Here is a 21,356-nt window from a genome sequence, read left to right as displayed (position 1 = left end):
CGCGAGCGAGAAAACTCTGCAAACTTTTCCCCCCCGATGCACACGACAACCGCTTCATGCATCTTTGGTGCACTTTACAGGCGCATCGACAGAACGAAGTTCTCCGGGTTCACTGATTCCGAATCCGATCGCCATACTCTGTTACCGATTCTCTGTTAAAAATTTCTCCTTCTTTCGCGACAACATTTAGAAATTTACTACTTCCTCATGACTGGTTGGCGAGACGTTTATAAATTAAAATATGGTATTGGTTGTGCTTTCGGTCGATCGAAAAAGAGAGAAAGAGCAAATTTGACAGCTAATTTGTTTTAATATCAAAACTAAATAATTTGAACTAGAAATTTAACTCATTTTAATTCATATCTTTTGTACAGTAATCGCTTTTTAATACGATTAGCGTACAAAAGAAATCTTTTACTCTGTTATATTTATATTAGTTATTGCATATATTGGAATTAAATATATATATTTTTTATTCCGCTACGAAGAAGAAATATTATATCTTCTAATCTGGATGATAAATGCTCATTGCATTTATCATACTTACGGACGATGTCTGGTGTTACTTCACGTGTATTGTGCGATTATGCAATTCATGGTTATTACGTCGAAAGAAAAATTTCATAATCTCAAAAGCATACAAGATATTTCACCTCAAGTTCGAGGCTATATATCTTAAAAAACTTTAAAGAATAAAAAATATGAAAAAGAATTAAATCTCCACATCTAAAAGGAAATTAGTTGCATAGTTTTTGACAACTATGTAGATATTTTCATTAAGATCATTTCTTGAGTTTTTAATATATTTTGAGATGTGCAATCTCTGAGATTCCGAGAATTGGAGGTAAAACATCTTGTATATAAGTCTCAAATGGCATGTAAAAATTAGTTAAGGAAGAAATGGGGAAATTGGATGCGCGCGATGCATTTCCAAACACGATTCCGGAACTAGGTGACGAACGAGCGACGTTTCCAACGTGAAAGACATGCCAAGTGAAAAGTGTCAACATTTGCAGTGCTTTTAGCATTATGCTTGAGAAGTGCGCCTTCTTGGGCATTTTATGCGCATTGGCACATGGTTAATGCTCGCTTCGCTCTGAATACACAGTTCTATCGTACTCTTTCGAACGAATCCTTTTGCCGTATAACTCATGATTGACGTGGATACAAATGGAGCATATATACGTACATATCAACGAATAGGCTCTCAGTTTACATTAAAAAATGAATATATGGAAAAGTTACTGTATAATAGCGTTACAAAAACATAACTCGTGCAGCCATCAATGAATGAGATACGAGAGATTACAATATAACGCTTGATACATGATATATCAAAATCACAAACCGATGGCATATGAACAAATCATTAATGCACTTTCTCATCCCAATATTTCACCGATATGTTTTCAAGCGAATGTGAAAAGTGCTCTAGTAAAAAAATGAATAAAACTTTTCGCCGATTGAAAAATATAAATGTTATGAGGTCGGTTTTTGTGATATGTGATCAAACTATGGTGAATGAATAATCTAGACACATAAGTCTATGTACGAATTCAAATCATATACGATAATATAACTTTCGTGATTGATATCATAATAATAGTATTCAGAAAAGAACAGAGATGGGATTTTAGCGGAGATATTGGATTTTAATTGAATTACGTTTTAGTAAGTTCATTTCAACAATGTACTTGCAAAATTTAATTGGCTTCTATTAATAAATCTTTGGGATTCACTGGATTTAATAATATATTCAAAAATTTATTATATTATAACCTAAATTGGAGAACAAATCTTTATTTAATATGTTCAAAATGTAATTGAGTGGATTTTAATTAAATTTTTGTTTCCGCTAGTGTATATATACTATATATTTTAATATAATTTAAGTTTTATTCGATTAATTTTTTAATTTATTTTATTTAATTAATGTTAAAGTATGTATAAATTGACAATGAATAATGAATAATAGTAAAAAAGATTTGCATAATATTTTTACATAGTTTATCGTGATGTTATCAATGTACACAATAGACTTACGTTCTTTCTATCCCGACTATTCATTCGTTTCCCTGCTGGTATGTAGTAGGCGCTCCTCATCGACAACAGGATTATGCAAAGTTGCAACCTTGTTAGACCGAATGCACCTGAAAAGTTCTAATACTTCCGTAAACGACGTTGAATTAAACAGTTTCGAGCCAAAGCTCCTCAGGAATTATATGTTGGCGCTCAGCGCCGCCCGAGATCGACGAGGCTAAAATTTCTCCCGGGAAATTGGCGACTAATCCGTTCATTTCCAAACAACAAATTAGTTTAGAAAGTCCCCGAGATGTCAAATTAGTTTTACAATACTTTTAGAAGATATATACTAATTTTTTATTTATTTTCTATCAAAACACACATGTACACACAAATCACACTTATTTTCTTTAAATTATTTCAATAAAGTTATACAAATATTGTATAAACTTGTAATAAACTATAAATAATATGCTTGCATATATGTGTGTGTGTGTGCGTATATATACATATTAATATCTATTAACATTTTATTTTCACCCAGGATCGAATAATCTTTTTATTATACAGATTTTCAAATATTTTATATTTTTGAAATCTGCTCGGCATATACATGATGTACAGATTTACGAGATCGTCGATCGGCTGCGTAATCTGCGTAAAAGGTTGAAATTCGACATTCGTAGTACCTGAACAGCACGAAGCGCGATCGACAGTATCTTGCAAAATTGACAGCTGAAGCCGCCCGTCATAGAGACCGCAAAATTCGAGCGTACGATTTAACCAAGCGTTACGGAATATCGTCAAAGACCGGCTGCGAGTCGTAACCTCCCGAATCCAATGACATCGATCGAAATAGTGTAACCGTCCCGCTCTATTTCTTTCTTTACCATTCCTTCCTCTCTTGGCGACTATTCGAACCTTTTCGCCGCGATCCCCCTTCCCCTCACTCACTGAAAAACCCATTTATCCCTGCACGAGTGCCCTCGTGTCGCTGATAAACCGGACCGCGGCTATCCCAATGAATATAAATCCAATTGCTGTACCGACGTATTATCCTAGCTATATTTTTAACGGCGTGATAAACAGCCGCGTTACGGTGAAAATCCCCAGAAATTTCTACGCTCGCTAGCTCTTTAATCGCACTAACGATTACAACACATTGTACATCGACATGGAAGGCGATCGCATCACACGAAAAGTAATTGTTTTTACATATGTAGGTCGCACTTGGAATTTTGATGTAGAATTGTACATTTTTATTAATACTGATTCCGGACGTGCTATTCTTTCCGCAAATTATGACGATTGAATTAATGCAGACATTACAGAAGTATCGATAAATTATAAAATATATTAAAAAATATAAAAAATATAAAAATTTTTTTCAAGCAAACCATTTAATTGTTTAATCAGAATAAAATTTGGTAATATAAAAAAAATAGAAGAAACAGCAAAAATAATATAGTAGTATTTATTGTTTTTAAAATGGAGAGTTTTTCAAAGTGTATATAAATATAATCTGAAAATATAACCATTATGTATAAGTTTAAAACAATATTTGTAAAATGTTTGTTATTAGAAATTGTTTTCTGTAGATGTGATTATACTAATAGTACGCGTTGTTTTCTTATACTTCATTTATTATTCCTGATATTAACTTGTTAATATTTTTTTTTTTTTAAACGATTGCTAAAATATATGTTTCAGCTGATAATAATGCTGTGTCTGAGTATCATCTTCTCGATCTGTGGCGCTACCCACGGAATCGTCTACCGTAAATCATATCACCCCCTTTTCCAAGAATCCGTAACAGCGCAGGTGAGTACGCATATATTAACTAGATGATAAATGTGCACGCATTGCGACACATAAATTGGCCGTGCGGTTCAATATAATTTTTTTTCGTACAGTACAATGATAAAAAACGTACACACACACACACATATATATATATATATATATATATGTACATATTATCTCGCTCTCAGTTCTATTTGCTTATAACTTAATAAACTTAAATCTCGAATAAATCTTTGGATTTTCAATTATCTACAATTGTAAAAATTGATAATATTTTGCATTATTATGCAAAAATCAGCAACAAATTGCTCAGATAATATATATTTTTTTATTTGCTTAACTTTCTTAATAACGCTGCGGAGGTTTACATCTTATAAATAATCTTATATCAATTATCTCATAAATGTATAAGAATTCTTTACAAAGATTTAGTAACTTTTTAGAACAATGATGTTTCGAGGTAATTGATGTTTCAAAGTATAGAACAAAATTGTTAACGCAAAAGAATCTCAAGATTCTTGAAGGAAACGAAGAGCGGATGCATGCCCAGGCGAATTCCTCTCATCGCAATATACGTTTTCATTACGCTTGCTTGCTGGAGGGTCTAGGGCGTAGGCGCTCTCTTGCCTGCACTTCCGGTTCAACAGGCATTAAGATGAGTATCGTTGACATCGTTTCCGCCCGGAGACGTCGTGCCGGTCTCTCGCGAGGGAGGAATTTAACGAACAAGACAAAACCGAGGGTCTTAGCAGGAAAATGGCGATGGAGGGGGGGAAAAAAAGAAGAAATGCGCTGGCTCCCTTTTTGATGTATCTCCCGAAGGAAAGTTCTGCTCGTTACCGGGATGTTCGCGAAGCGAAGCCCTGATTTATTCGCTCAAATATATATGTCACGCTTTTCTATCGGGAAGTTCGTAAAACTTCAAAGAGCTTTCATTATTTATCGAGACTTGTAATTTGCAAAGAGAAAAAGAAAGCTGGTGATTGATGAATACGCGTAGACATATATTTGCAAAAAAAAAACGGTATCGACTAAAAGGATGGATTAATTTATAAGAGTTAAAAATATTCATCGTTAAGTTCAATTAATATGGTAGCTTCTTTTCGATGAGAGATTCAGAGATATTAATTAGTGTACAATGAATGAACTGAATCCTCTGATGGAAGTAGCTGCACGTATCATTTCTACTGTGAATTTACACCATAATATTCAACAGTTATATTTTCTTCATTAGCGTGTTGTTAAATTACAGATATTTTTTTCTCACTATACATATATACACTGAAAAAATTGCATTCTCAAACCCAAGAATATGCCACTTATCTTTAGAATATATACTAAAAAAAGGGAGATCCTCTTGGCGCTATTTCTAAAGATAAGTGGCACATTCTTAAGTTGAGAATACAATTTTTTCAGTGTATACACATGATTTTTTATTTTGAGACTATACTATCTTTTATCGGCAAAAGTGAATATTCTTTCTTTATGCTCGCATTTCTCACGGTAACTTGTTACTTCTATATGCGACGCGATGTTTCTAGCAGTTTGTACAAAGAATAATTAATTTAGTCACAAGTCTGCTCACGACACACAATTTTAACCCTTTCACCGTACATAGATTCCGCCGAAGTGCACTTACACCGTGCTCACTGAAGTTTCTACTCGCGCTCGCGTACAAACTTATTTACGACCGTGCCACGAATACAGGAGGATGCATTTGCTCTCTAGTTTTCAATGTTGTTTCATTGTTTCCGCATAAAATATTTGAATTGTATTAAAAATTCTATTAGAACTCGCTGAAACGAATCAATTCATTATAAAAAGTATCATCTGAATCCATCTCGCCTGAAAGATTTTTATTAATCTATCATCTCCCACTGTGAGAAATCAAATTTAGATCTATGATATGATTAAGTGTTATTTGCTAATTTGTTTCTATAATTCTGAATTTGTTACTCGCAAAATAAGCTTAAAAAATAATCAAAAATGTTACAATTATAATTATCATCATTAATATATAGCACGTAATATATTAGTAACAGTCGCGTTATTAATATTGAGTGCGTTATAAATTATTGCGTTTTAAATTATTTTTTTAACTTATTTTACGAGCGCACTAAATTCGAGATTAAAGCAATTAGCAAAATATTAACACGTAATTATATTGAATTCAAGATTAAAGCAAACAATTAACAAAATATTAACACTTAATTATATTGCTTATCTGATTTTTTTTATTTAGAAAACTTTCAGCTCTATGAGTTTTATGATGAATAGTTAAAAATGCGTGAAAAAAAGATAAATTCGTATTTAATGTATGTATAAAATTTATGTGTCTCTGTGTGTCACTATAATCGATAACTAAGTAATTGAAATTTAAATGTTAGCAGTATGTTTCTCGCGTAGGAAGTGAATTATCTGCGATTGCGAGGGTATGGTGTGCATTTTTCTGGTACATTTGAATCATTAATAAATAAAGTAATATACAAGTCACGCAAATTGGACTTGAGAGAATTATAATATATGTCGGAATTATATATATAATTCCTTAAATAAATAAATAAAGATGGTATGCGTTTGTGAATAATGTTTTTGCTTTATGATCTTAAACCGGGATACTTGGAATATACTCGCGAAAATATCTTGAATATCCTAGATTACAACCGTAAAGAGTTAATACCAGATTCTACAACAAAGTAATACAAGAACTTTTATCCAAGTGACGTCAATGTTTGTTGTAATTCCTCACAAAATTTTAACTCGAGAGAATTGTTTTCTCGACTAAAAATACCTCTAGTTTCGTAACATTAAAATATATTTATGTACACACATAACGTTTTCGCACGAAGCGACCTTTCTGGAGAAAAAGCAAAGCGTTGCCTGTTTGCGTTTGGGAAACACGTCGTCCGGACGCGGGTTAAATTCTCTAAATGAAGGAGATCTGATTTATACCACTTTATCTCTCGTTCGTGCATCCTCGGCGACGAGAGGATTAAACTCGACGAACGCCCTTCGTCGTCGTCGTCGTCGTCGTTGTCGTCATCGTCATCGTGGTCGTGGTCGTGATCCGATAGAAAGTCGTAGATCGGGAGTCTGTCAGCGGTCGACGTCATACGGAAACGACGGAAACGGGCGAAACGGCGTTAGCCTCGTTAGCGTCGCCGGCTGGGCGAGAGAGAACCTACGATAAAGTTTCCGCGAGAATAATCTCGTTTCTACGCTCCCGGTGGCACACAACTTTCGTCTTCGTGGCGTTTATTCGCGCGCGCGAGGTTTCAAGAAACAATAAGCGTCGGCCAATTAGTCGAGGGAGTACATCGCGGGAGCCACGTGCTCTCTCGAGGGTTCCGAACGACAGACGAATGAACACGAGAACGGAGTACGGGGTAGAGAAAACGAAGCGTTGGTGCAAGTTAAAAGTTTCGGGGAACGTCGAGTAATTTATATTCATATTACGACGCGCTGGGGCGGGGGTTAGGTGAATTTTCGTCGGCCAACAACTTCGGAAGCGCGCCCGCGCCTCTCGCGTTTACGAGTCTCGGTACTTAAAAGCTCATTTCGCTGATTTGTAACGTCCGCGGCACGTTTCGCGAGCTTCGCGTGCTTAGCTTCACTGATATCAGTCGGCCCGAGTGGATGAAAGAGAAGAGAGCTAAGAACGAACGAATACACCACCCTCGCTCGCACGTGGAAGACGGAAGTCTTGAATATTATGAAACGCCGCCAACGACCGAGCGAAGCTCGTTTCTGAACCCCCGACGATTAATGTTGTCGCCGTCGCCGCGAGCGACGCTTCTCGTGGGCGCGAACTGCCTGTCCTATAATTAAACAATATTGAAAAAGCATTAAAACTGCAGATTACTCAGCGAACGTGATGTTAATAATAAGGAAACACCTTTCCCTTTTAATTAATCAATTTGAATGAAATTTTGTCAGTATATACAGAGTAAATAATGTAAGTTTGAGTGGTAAATTGGTTTTTTCAAGCTTTAATGATGAAACCAACAAAAATATTTATTTTAATTTTTTCACCAGAATCATTATAGCAATGGAAAATAATGCCGTATACTTTGTACTGTGAAATCATGAAATTACTTTCTCAGAGCATTTAAGAATTTAATGAAACGAAAGTCTCGAAAATTATGAAAAGCTGGCGCATCTAGTGAAAAAGGCGCACGCTTTGTTTTCATGGTCGTCGATTAATATTGCGAAGAAGCGGCAAGAGCGCGCGCGTGATATAATTGAAAGATATTACGAAATTTATGCTCAGTAATATGAGAAACAGCGACAAAGATAATGGAATCGCGGACTGAGGATGGTCAACTGCTCGACGAGAAGTATTAAAATTAGTGCGCCACGTTGAAAACATTCGCGTCGAAAACATTTGCAATCATGTACGTCGTTACGATCGCGATAATTCTGATAGACTCGAATTTCCAACCGCACAAATATTATTTGCGAAATCCACGTACGTCCAACGGGTTCAACGTGACATAAATACGTAAATTACGGAAAATCATGAAAATTGTAGCGGAATACCGAAACTGTCGGACACTTTGCGAAAGTCCGCACGTATATTACGGATCGGCGATAAATCGTACGCGGATATTGTTATGATCGTGATAGAGGAACAGGTATTGAACGAACAACTCCATCGAATACCGATAACCACTACTATCGGAGCTTTGACTATACGAGAATCAGATAGACAAGCGACTGCGAAATCAAAGTAACTACAAAATTTTCACCGTCACTCTCAGTGTCGGCCATAAAATTCTTGTATATTTAACCACCGCCGATAAAGTTCCCGGCCATTTCGAATTTCCGGATTAGCGGTGAGACGTAGCGTATATTCGTTTATTCCCGACCGCTACGTTTCTGGTCGCGTCCATCGCTGAAAACGATTCGTTAAAAAAAAAGAGATACTCTTGTACACGTATACGGGACGCGAATTTTTTAACGTCGCAAGCGACGGACGTTCGCAGATGGCGCCGAATATTTCGCGGCTCGTTTCGAAGCGGACGAGGCGAACCGCGCCGAGATTGCGGTAGGGCAAACAATAACAAACACCGCGCGTCCGCACACGTTACCGCACCTCGGGATTACTGTAACTTTGCCATTTTCCAGCAGGACAAGGGTTTATTAATATCGCAGCGGGAACGCCAGGCGCTTCCATTCGGGACACTACGCGGATGGATTAATGCCGCGCTTACTTCTCGTTTACGAGATTACCCAAACTACTCGTCCGCTTGGGATTTAATGCAGGTACGTACTTCTTCTCTCCTTCTACCTCTCTCTCTCTTTCTCTCTCCGCAATTCATCCTATCCTCGTCCGAAACATCCTCTCGCGAGTCCAACTCGCCGAATTTTGAATACCGGATAAATCGACTTGGTGCGCTTCGTTCGTGACGCCGTCGCGAAAACATTTATCGACGAATTAATCCGTCGTAAATGGACGCTCGGATGGTAGTCAACAAGCTTCCTGGCAGCCTGCCGCCGTGGATCTGGTTTGCAGGCTCGGTATCGACCTCTTTCCTCTCTAGCGGATAACGGGTGTTTTTCAATTTACGCTAATTGCGCACCCCGTAAACTCTGTTTACCAGTGACTTTCGGTTTCGCGACGCGCATTCCGTCGATGCGAACCTCCTTCCGGCAGCGTTAAATCCGAAGTCTTGTACAATTTCTCGGCTAATTTATGGAATTACGATGACAAAATTTATTTGGCGAATTATTGAATTTGTGTCATTTATTTTATATAAGATATACACGGTATTCTGGGTCTCTATTATACATGTTACTTATCTATCTGTTATACATATTACTTAATTACATAATATTTTTTTTATTAAATATTTCTAGCATATCCCACTTCACTTTTAATTTTTAAATAATAAAATGTAGAGACTGTCTTTCAATATGTTTGATTTAAAACATTAATATAACAATTTTTTCAATAATTACTTGATGCTTCCCCTAAAGTAATTTAAAAAAGAAAAAATTATTTGCTTTTGTTTGTGAAATTCATAAAAATTTACATTTTTGGTGTTAGAAATTTCTCTTAAATGGGATATATATATATAGTTTAGTATAAACTTGTCAATATTTTGAACATTTAACTTCAAAAGCTTTTCACTTTACTTATTTTATCTTGAAAATGCCAGTTAAACGATGCTTGATTCGGCTTTTGTTTTATCATTCCATTAATGAACATAGTTTTATTTATAACTACAATTATAAAGACAGTTTTAAACATGCAATTTTTATGCTTTACATAAAATGTATATAAGGAGATATATAATCTGAAGGTAAATGTAAATCGCGGAATGTCAATTTACGAACGAATATTTCTATTGAGTTTTTCTGGCTTTACAAGTCGATCACATAGAGTTTTTCCAAACATTGTTAAAGTATTATAAATGTTTTTCTTATAAGATTTAAAATAATCTAAATAAATGATTGATGTATTCATTTCTAATACTTCACTTTTTCCAACATTTTTTCTGCAAAAGAAAGGCCAACGTCCGCGTTATTTTTATTTCGAGCATTTAATCCGCGATCAATCTGTCTGGCACGTGCTATGTATATATATTTGTGTATATATATATATATATATATATATATATATATATATATATATATAGCAGTGGGAGTCACAATGAAGTCGTTTGTCGCGTATCGACAGGCACGCCTACAGTGTTGCGGAATTAACGAAGCGAGCGACTGGACTAGATATCCCGGTCTGCCTGAGCCTCCCTCGTCCTGCTATTTCACGAGGTTCGTACAACATCCTGGAAATACCCTTGAGTGCTCGAGACGGCCGGCGGTAACGCAAGTTTCAGATTTAGTACCCAGAGTTGCCTCGAGAACTCGTCCGAGATGAGAATCCAACAAGCTCGCTAAGCGACGTCCTGGTTTTCCTCTTTAAAGACACTCTCCTGATGCCACTTAATCGATCTCCCTTTCGCCTTTTAAAGTACAAGGACGCTGCGTTATAGCTCTTAGGCTCTTGCTTCGCTCGCCAAAACGTGAGAAATTTGCGGGACGATCTGATTTATTTCGCCGGTTTAATGAGCAAGTTCCTTTAAGGATTTACACAGATTGGAGAGACTTTGTTTAGTATTACAAATTCACATTACATTTCACAGATCGCTCTGCTCGTAAAATCAACACCAGGCAGAAAAGGCGCGTAAAAGTATAAGAATAAATAATAGCATAATAATAAACAATTTTTCATTGAGGAAATAAATCTGTCTCTCATCTTGCGATTGATTTTCTTTTCACCGTACTTGAAATCAGAGTCGACGATGTACTAAACGAATCATCAAATTTTTAAACCGTACGATGAAGTTCGTGCTCCTAGAAATTGACGTCTGCCGATACGTCTTATCGCGTAGAATTTTCCTGCCTCCGGTATTCGACGTCGCATTAAATTCGATAAACTTTGAGCCATATCTGGAACGATGAGATTACATCTATTTAAATATATCAATGAGAATTTAAATCTGTTCTATGTAATTGAAATGTGATACACAGCGAGTGCGTCGAATTTCCGCAGCTGTCACGAGGTGCGGTATATCTCGCTGTAGAAAACGGATGGTAGAAAGTCCGTGTCATCTGTATCATAGCGTGTAACAGACATTTGTATTCGCTTTTCGCATATTTTTCGAATTTGCAAACGCTCCGCATCAACATATATCATGAAAAGAGTGAGAGAAAGATTTAGAGGGAGATATTGTCTTATTAATACCATGTGTATCTTATTACCGGATGTATATCCGGAATCATTTACCGCGATCATATTATTCTCATTGGAAAGGGGAGGTTCAGCCTATTGTGATGATAATATTGAAGGCCTTCTATGGAGAGCAACGGCAATGCACGTACACGTGTCCCTTCGTTGAACGCGGTGTTGTATGTTTAACAAATCATGTTTGGCCCTACGTCCGACAAACCGCGTGCGCGGCCATAAATTGGTTTAAATATTGATCCTCATTTTAATGCAAATTGCACGCTGTACAAATTATATCTGATTATATTACATAGAATTTACCGCCCACAAGATACGCACGGTGGTATTTATCGTGTTAATAATTGGCTTAGAGCATCTCGATTATTCCTTCACGTCTGTAGTCTTTTGATCACTAATAGCAACAGACCGACGATCGAATAGTGCTCTTCAGAATAGCAGGATGGTTGCGATGAACAAATGGAAGTCGCGTCATGAGTGATAAATCAACGACGAGTATTATGATACATTATGAAAGGTGTCGCGTTGTTGGCTGTTGGAGCCACACCGGTATGTTTTTTTGCGACTCCGCTATGAAATTTGCGAGTTCGTTGTCGGGCACTAAAAAAAAGAATACTTTCCACCTGTGTGAATTACGAGCGGAATATAATCGAGTGCTTATCGTCTTCGAGCAGAGCATCGTGCAATTTGGTAAGGTAAGGAACATTGATGATTCTATATTCATGTTTCATCGACCGACTGTTTTTATGATAGTTGCTATGTATTATATGAGACACAATGTGTTATACGTTGAGATGAATAATAATTTGAAGTCGAAAGTAAAGCCACAGATCAGAGCGAGTGTGCACTCATTGCTTATATGTATATATATTTTTCATGAAAATGGAAAACACTATTCTCCATGCCGGCAACGTTCCGCGCACGCGCGTCTCTTTATACGTTTTTCATTCAAAGCAATATATATATTTTTGGTATATTTTTTGTTACATAAAGTCTATTTTATGTAATATATCAATATTTGATTAAAACAAATTGATGAAAAAAATAAAATATATGCACTAGATAGATAAATTCTTAGAAAATAAAATTTGGACTGATTGACGAATTAATGAGTTTCGTGTTTAATCAGATAAATTTAACTTGAATAAACTTTAAGTAGTTTATAATTTGTTGCGATTTTGTGATATTTCAGCATAATAATTCTGTAAGATGGAAAAGTTTCTTGTTCTCGACCTCGGCAGTTCATCAATTAATAGCTATGTCCAATTCAGTAAAGTCCACTAATTATAATATTAATCATTCAAATATCTGCAATATTATGTAAAAAAGAAGACATTTTCCATTATGCTAATTAATTCTTTATTTAAAAGACGAAATAGATTGTTTTTTTAGTATAATGCTTTTCATTATTGCGAAGTTCTGTGATAATTTATTTCCGTAGAAAGTAGAGTATAAATGCTAATATTTTAAGATGTTTAATTTTATTCCTTTAAGATTACATTTTTATATAAATAAAATTTTCTTGCCAAAATATGTACATTTTGGTTCATATCTCTCTCTCTCTCTATTAATATTCTTTTATTTATTTTATTATACGCAATTTGTATTTTAATATAAAAATTGTAACATTTATGTATTTTTAATTAAAATGTATCTCTGATTCAATGTATCGAGAATATACGAGATCTAATCAATAAAGTGACACATTTTTTGAAATAAATTATTGCACCAAAACAATGCAAATTTTATATGTACGGCTTTTAAATAAATTAGTAAAAAAATTAAATACATTAATTAAAGAAGATAATCTTAATTATTATTATTAATGTTTTTGTATGTGAAAAGCTTATGAAAGTACATGCTTGTCCATCCGAATACATATTCCCGTCGTTAAAATTTGCGAGTTTATTCTCTTTGTTGAAACTGATTTTTCGTTCAGACGGAGTTATCGATCACGCCAAAGTAAACGTCACTGTACAAGTGTATGTCTCTCTAACGGACGAGAGATAGCAGCTATTAATGTGCCGGTATTAGCACTTGCCGCGCAGATTAAGTTGTATTCGAACGAAATTGCATTTATCGGATCGTAGACGCCGTCGTGTCTTTCCTTCTATTAATAATCCCTGCAGATTCTTACATGTTCCAACATCCGCCGTGCGAGCGGGGAATTATTTTTACCTATCGTATACAAAGAGTGTGCACACACATTAGCGCATATGCGCATACGCGATGTCCGGCGAACAAACGAGGGTGCAAACAGGCAGGCCGTGGAGATCGATGCTGCACTCTCGCCGGCGAAACGTCACGCAACGTCGCTTATGCATATGACCCACGTTGGCAGGGAGAAAGGATGACATGGGAGAAAAAGAGAAGAATGAAAGAGAGAATAAAAAAAAGACGTAAAAAAAACCGATTCACCACCGAGTCCGAGGCATGTTTTTCCGCAGACGCGATCACGTCCGGTCGCAACGTGATGCAACGCACCGCGCAATGTAACGCGTAGCGCCGATATTTTTATATATCAGCGATGCATCCATCGTCCTGTGCGTCGCTTTTCACAAAAGCAATAAGCAAGCACGTCAGGTGGCACCTCGTCGAACGCTGGAATTGATTCGGAAAGTTAAGCCCTGCCTCCGGAAGCCAGGTACATTGGGAAGCTACACGCGAATTCATCACGAGGGTCTCTCGCGTGTGACTCGCGCCTCGTCCGCTTAAAAAATATCTCTACCTAGTCTACATATCTGTCTCTTGCTCGCGTTTTCTTGCGCTCTTTGTATTTGTGCCCCCTTGCAACGCATACGCGTTTCTTTGTATTTTTTATCATTGGCGTATGTATGCATTCGTCGCGAGGGAAATTCGAGCGACTCGGCATGGTAGTCTTTTTTCCATCACCAATGTATGATAGCAATGTATGACAGCAATGCTAGTATGATACATACACTTATATATATATATATATATATTATATAGGATGTCCCATTTAACTTGAGACATCGAAGTAACTCGAAACCATGGCGGTTTCGGTGAGAATGTTTTAAACAAAAGTTGTATGATTTTAAGGAGGCCATAAGATAGTGTCATTGGTTTTACCTTGAAAAGTCGTTTGAACGTCACGTGAAGGTCGCCTCCAACTTTTTAAATGGGACACCCTATATACTTTTGCATATTCTTATAGCTTGCCTCGAGAGCTTTCCAAAACACTGTAATAAAGTATTTCTTCATTGAGTACTTTTCGAGTTATGAGGCTTGAAATAATTTCTTAATTTTACATAAACGATATAATATCTAGTAAAATATTCATTTTTCGATTATCTTACCTTAATACTTTTATGTACAAAATAATGAGAGGAATCAATTGGTGTAAAGAAAACACATAGTTGTTTCGAAGAAAAAATATGTAATTTGCAATTAACAATTACATATTTTTTCTTAAAAATAACTATGTGTTTTCTTTACACCAATTGATTCCTCTCATTATTTTGTACATAAAAGTATTAAGGTAAGATAATCGAAAAATGAATATTTTACTAGATATTTTATGGTTTATGTAAAATTAAGAAATTATTTCAAGCCTCATAACTCGAAAAGTACTCAATGAAGAAATACTTTATTATAGTGTTTTGGAAAGCTCTCGAGGCAAGCTATAAGAATATGCAAAAGTATATAGGATGTCCCATTTAAAAAGTTGGAGGTGACCTTCACGTGACCTTCAAACGACTTTTCAAGGTAAAACCAATGACACCATCTTATAGCCCCCTTAAAACCATACAACTTTTGTTTAAAACATTCTCACCGAAACCGCCATGGTTTCGAGTTACTTCGATGTCTCAAGTTAAATGAGACACCCTGTATATATATTCAAATTAAATATAAATTGAGGGTTGTATGCAATGATTTTAATCCACGTTTAAATATATTATATAAAGTTATAGTATATAAGTATATAATATAAAGTTACATTATTGCAATATCTTCAGTCGCGTAAAAAATAATTTTATTGTGATATTTGAATGAGTACCATTTAATATGATGCATATATAGTTGTCATAATTGTTGTATTGAATTGTTGTTGACAAACGCTTCAATAAATTTTCATTTTATTCGCCAACGAAGCAAAAGAAAACGAGTTTATTCAGCAAGATAAATATTTAACTTTTTAAGAGTAAAAAACGTTTTATCTCTACAACCAAAAGAGAGAGTGAGTGAGAGAGAAAAAGAATTTCGTTGTTCAATTCCATACATTCGATGAAATCCCGAACGGATCATCACGTGGAAAATGGAAGCGTCAATAACTTGTGTCGCGTTTGTAATTCTTTTGCTAATCAAAATTCAGTAAACCTTCTGTAAATTCTCTCACACTGGAGTGGCACACGTTACGTTCGTATTGACAGGCGACGTCAATGCAATCGCGAAAACCGAGGATCGTGTGCATCCGGCGAGTGTCCGCAAAGAAATCACGAGAGAAAATCGCGGATTGTCTACTCCCGTGGCATTTTATTCTTGTCGACGGATGATCTAATCTGAGCGCGTAGATAAAGGCACATTCTCTACTATAACAGTGTAGCAAACGTGCAGATACATCTCTCCGAGGTGAACTTTCGCTATTCGTTCTAGCATGAAATACGAGTTCTTTCGAAGTCACCGTTATTTTATATTAAAACTTTCGGTCCGGTAGATAATCTCATTAGGACTTTTAATTTTTGTTCAAAGAAATCATCGCGTCCTTTGTCCTAGAGTTTTTAATACGCGATATTTTTCCTGGAATTTTCTCGCTCGCGTCATGCGATTTCTCCTCGAATTATTCGTAGCTTAGCGCGCTTTTTCGCACGAGCGATACATTTCTCAAAAGTGTTGATAAATTCTTTGGGGCTTATAGCCTTGTGTAATCGGGATTTTAGTTGCACTTCGCGTTTGCATAACAGCGCGGCGTTAACGTGAACAATTTATAATTTTTGTACAGTAGATAAAACGCGCAATCTGCAGCTTGCGTGCTGCTGCTAATGCACGCGAGAAATTAGATCATTCGTAATGTCGTCGTTGCCAGTAAAACGCGTTAAAATACAGTAAAAACGTTGTTTGAATATTCGTGTACGATCGCAACGGGATAAATAACGCAGCGCAATGCAAAATCGTTCCGACCATTTGTCTCGTGCGTTCAGTGACAATCCTATCCATGAGATATATAGAATCAACCTACAAGTGCGGTACTTTGAAAATTCAATTATCATTGACTAAACAGACGTGTATCAACTTGTAAATATCCAGCAAATTTATGATTAAGTGGATTCAATTTATTGGAATAAACTCTCACACATAATAGTACTACAATGCTAATGAAATATTACTGAGAGGCATAATACACAGACTCGACAAATACGTGCCAATAAACGCAGGATACATTATAGCTGTGTGACTGAATACGTGTACCGGCATATTACACGAGTAAGAAAGGCAACATGTTACGCAAATATCGATAATTAGCTGAACAATACGATAGGTGCAATCCACGTTGTTATCATAAACCATATTGTTTTCATCGATTACATTTTTATTACACAATTTCACTAGGAAATTTCATTCTTTTGCCATTCGATTTTTGCTGGCAAATATTATCAGCCAGAAATGCTCATACAATATCGGTAGTCGAGGTATTTACAATTAGCTGGAACGTATCGATATTTGCGATTCATACATTTGTAAAAGTGAACGATGTGATACAAATGTTTTTTTTTTTTTTAAATACGACCAGTACGATGCAGTATATCCGAACAACAATTTAATTTATATATTAATTTATAATTTATTTAGTAATAAACATATAATTATATATAAATTAATATTTAATTATTGTATAAATTAAATATTATGTAAGTAATGAGGCAAATAATAATTTCTGAAAGTGTTTTCTAGATAAAGGACCGACTCTCCCCAAACTTGTCACAGAATTTGCCACTAAAATTAATTTTCGGGATTTTCCGAAACACCTCGTATATCGTTCTTTTTTGCGGCCGGTCGTGAGAAACGAGGCAGCTTCGTAAATCCCCGAAACCCGGCGAAAAGTCGCCGCAACGACATCGCTGCGTTGCGTGCTGATACTCTTCTCGAAGTTTTCGCCCCAGTGAAATAGTCGATGGGATGAAGAGACGCCTGACGAGAGAGAAATTCACAGCCTCTCTAGTATAGTGGTACTGGGATCGGGAGTATAACCACGGCTCTTCAATCGTGTACACGAGCGGTTCCGTCGTCCCTTTTCCCTTCAATTCTCTCTCTCTCTCTCTCTCTCTCTCTCTTTCCTGTTTCTTCTCTCGTACTGTTCCCCAACCCTTACCTTCCGTAATTCCCCTTTAAGCTGCTGTGGGAGGTCCGCTCACGTGTCACACGTAGCGCGAAGATGAATATACAAAGGCGCCTTAAGGAGGCGCCGTCCGTACTGATGTTCTCGATATTCATGCGCGCACGTCCACCTACGACGTCCTTGTCGGTGCACGCGACTTAACCGGATGTATGTGTGTATGTATGTATGTGTGTGCTTAGATTGTATGTGCGCATGAGCTTAGATTGTATGTGTGTGGGTTTTCCTCGGCAGGCTTACGGAAGACTACCGACTACACCGACCGCTGACGTCGCGAACAATGGGGCGATTAACGCGACGGGAATGTGGAAAAGCGGTGATGTCTTGCGCGCCGATAACGGAAACGCCTGGCACGGAGGTTAGAAAGACGTGAAACGGGACGAGCTGCATCCGGACGAACGGTTGAACTGTTCAATGAGATTCTTGCCACGCTGAATTGGCAATGGTCTCTTTGTTTTAGTCGATTCTTTGGAGTTACTCTCTCTTTGTTCGTAATTTTGTTTGCGTTAATAATATATAGGACGGTCTCTTCGATATATAAAGGTATTTTTGTGATTTAAATTTGAGAAATGAAAAGAAATAATAGAATTTTATCCCTTTGTTAAAATGTCACAAATGAATTTTATTCGTTTTATCGTATCTTTATATTTCCCGTATAATACAGTATTATATATAATACTAGATAGTTATGCTTATAAAACTACTTAACCGAGTGCACGCTCGTTTTTTGTAACAAAAGCTCGTACGGATTATTTAATGCTAATAATCAAAAAGTACGTACGATAATTATTATTTTCGAAACAGAAAAGAGGTTAAAAGTGGATTGAAAATTATGAATTGAACTAAAATATTCTATTTTACGAAATTGATCCGATCGCATTTTCCTGAGAGCATAACAGTGAATTTTCCGAGGCGTTGTAACTATAGCATTATTGCCTCGAAAGATATTTCACCGTTACGATTGCCCTTTCACCTCGGCAGTATATATTCTCCGATTTTTGATACGAATCGCCTCAATAGCTTTTATCTCGCAAGATATCTTTGTGAGTGTGTGTATTTCGCCCTTCTTCGTCTCTTCGGTTAAACACCTTTCGTATCTTTCTGAAGAGTATCCCTCTTGTAATCTTGAGAAGGGATCGCGAGACGTATACATAGAAAATCTCTTCTTCTTCTTCGTCGTCTTCTTCTAATTGAACTTAGGTGACGCAGAGATCTGAGTTCTATCGAAAATATTCGTATATTTTTTCTTCATATGTCAATAATTTCAATATTGTGGAGATGGTTTTAGCATTTTATTTCTCGAATATTGTCGAAGAATTCTCATAAATTTTAATATCTATAGAAATCTTTATTTATTAATTGACCTCCCCTTTGTTAAATAGTAAATAATTATTTACAATTACTTCTTAATATTTTGCGATATTATGTTCTCTAAAAATTTATAAGAGAAACGCCAAATTTTTCAAAACACACGCTGAAAAGCGAATTTAAATTATCCAAAACTTTTTTCTACACGGCTGCATTACTTTAGTTGTCATTAGCGCACGCTTTCAACTCATTAACGAATGGTAAACGTACCGTTAACAATGAAATAAACTGCGAGATAAAATAGGCAGTCGGTTCTTTCACTCGGGCGCCTTAATGCACCATAAACGGCGAAAGGTCGTGCCGAGGTCTCGGGCATCGTGTTTTGCACACACTTTCAGCCATATTTTCTCGAGAATTCCTCGTCATTTCGAATTTCAACGATATTGCGAATAAATCTTTGCTCGCCCCCTTCGAGAGTGTACAGCGGCTATCGCGGCCGGAAACACTTGAAAGCAGTCGTGAGGCGAGGGCGAGCAGCTTTTCCGCCAGAAAATTGAATTTCTCAGATAAGGCACTTCATCCTCGTCTTACAACGGAGACATCAAATGCGCGGCGCCACATTTTCTCCCCTATCCACTCCAGTCTGATAATTAAATCATGATTTAAACTCGCTCTTTTCGCGAAGAGATAAACCACGCGCGATGACATTGCACGAAGAAAGTCAAGTCGAGCGCAGCGTGTTGCAGTTATCGCTGTTAATAATTGGAGAACGTGAGAGGAATGATATGGCTGTCGTCACCTAAAATGCGAAAATCTTTGTGTCTCATTAACGTGGCATCATGAGAGAAACAAACAGACGGTTCGTCAATTTATTCGCGGAAAAACAAGATATAATAGAAAAGTTGTTAAAGCTTCTCATTGAATGATATTGAAAAGATATACAATGAAACTATAATAAATAGGCCGTCACTAGACAATAATGTCATAAATTAATATCGGGTTATTATCACCTTTTTTTATTAACCCAACATCTTCTTTGATATTATTTATTTATATCGTTACACATCTCTATAGCTTTTATTATATTTTCTCTAAAATCTGTGCGTCTTTTGTGCTTTAGCTTCGACGAAGACAGCAAGAAAAGGGTGTGGAAAACGGGCTGTCTCGAAGCGATAGCGTCGGATCTGGCCTGGATCACGGCGTATATCGTGGGACTGTGCTTCATGTCGATCCTAGCATATATTTTGGCTATTGTATCGGCCGGGATACTGTGGATCTTGCAGCGCACATCGACCTTTAACGGTTAATTCTTTTTATACTCCCGTATTGCATCTCTTCAATAAGCAGCTTAGCATTAGATAACGCATAGTCAATGATCGGTAAGTGATTTTCTCAAGTTTGTGTGTGTGTTTGTGTGTGACTATAAGTTTTTATTGTATGTTTCCAATTATACGATACATATTGCTCCATTATTCCAAGCAACAATTGTTGGAGCTTTTTGTTGCAATATATAAATATTCAGAAATATTCTCTCTTTCTCTCTCTTTCTTCTTTGTTATTAGATAACTGCATCAGCTTGTAATTTCATTATTAAATATATATCTTGCAATTTCATTATTAAATAAATATTGATTGACGTCTATTGTACTTAACTCGCATTTATTAATAAATCGCGATTACAAATAATTAATTATACAATTAATGATGTTAATATATAACATTTATTTATACAAATTTTACACATATAAATAATATTATTATGAAGAATAAATGTGAACAAAATCGATTATAAAAATTTACATTTAAATGTTATTTGAAGTAAATTTATTATGAGAATATTTGCTAGTGTTTTTCGTTATAAAGTAACGACTAATAATTTGTATTTGAGACAAAAAAATTTCCTTAACTGCGCATAACTTTTGCAAGTAAAAAAGAAAATGAATGGGAGTGACGATAGAGAGAGAATAGAAGTTCTTATTGCTTCCGCTTTGCAAACCCGGTGGCCATCAAAGGGGGTGAATCCCTTAGGGAAAACGGGATGTTTCGTCGTGATAACAATGGTCAGACCACTTTGAACAGAACTATTCTCGATTGCACCGTACGTTATCGGATTGCCCTTTGTGA

The 21,356-nt window shown here is 36.2% G+C and overlaps 1 protein-coding gene across 3 annotated transcripts in view; it reads left to right on the top strand.

Moving 5' to 3' along the window:
- LOC145976686 (uncharacterized) overlaps nt 1-21,356 on the top strand; it is a 156,078-nt gene that overhangs the window by 21,971 nt on the left and 112,751 nt on the right. The window contains exons 3-6 of one of the 3 annotated variants that reach the window (XR_014440293.1): nt 3,733-3,843; nt 8,953-9,090; nt 10,508-10,599; nt 20,353-20,611. Coding sequence is in view for 1 of the 3 variants with exons in the window: in XM_083107992.1 (XP_082964118.1) it covers nt 3,733-3,843; nt 8,953-9,090; nt 10,508-10,599; nt 20,353-20,534 (523 nt within the window). In the remaining 2 variants the exon portion in view is untranslated. The remainder of the gene's footprint in view (nt 1-3,732; nt 3,844-8,952; nt 9,091-10,507; nt 10,600-20,352; nt 20,612-21,356) is intronic. The other 2 variants (XM_083107992.1, XR_014440294.1) reach the window with 2 other exon arrangements.

This window comes from Camponotus vicinus, unplaced genomic scaffold (genome assembly GCF_025532165.1).
Source record: "Camponotus vicinus isolate PSW18456_S1 unplaced genomic scaffold, iyCamVici1.0 SCAF_9, whole genome shotgun sequence".
Classification (NCBI taxonomy): Eukaryota; Metazoa; Arthropoda; class Insecta; order Hymenoptera; family Formicidae; genus Camponotus; species Camponotus vicinus.
This window is presented reverse-complemented; position numbering and strand designations above follow the sequence as displayed.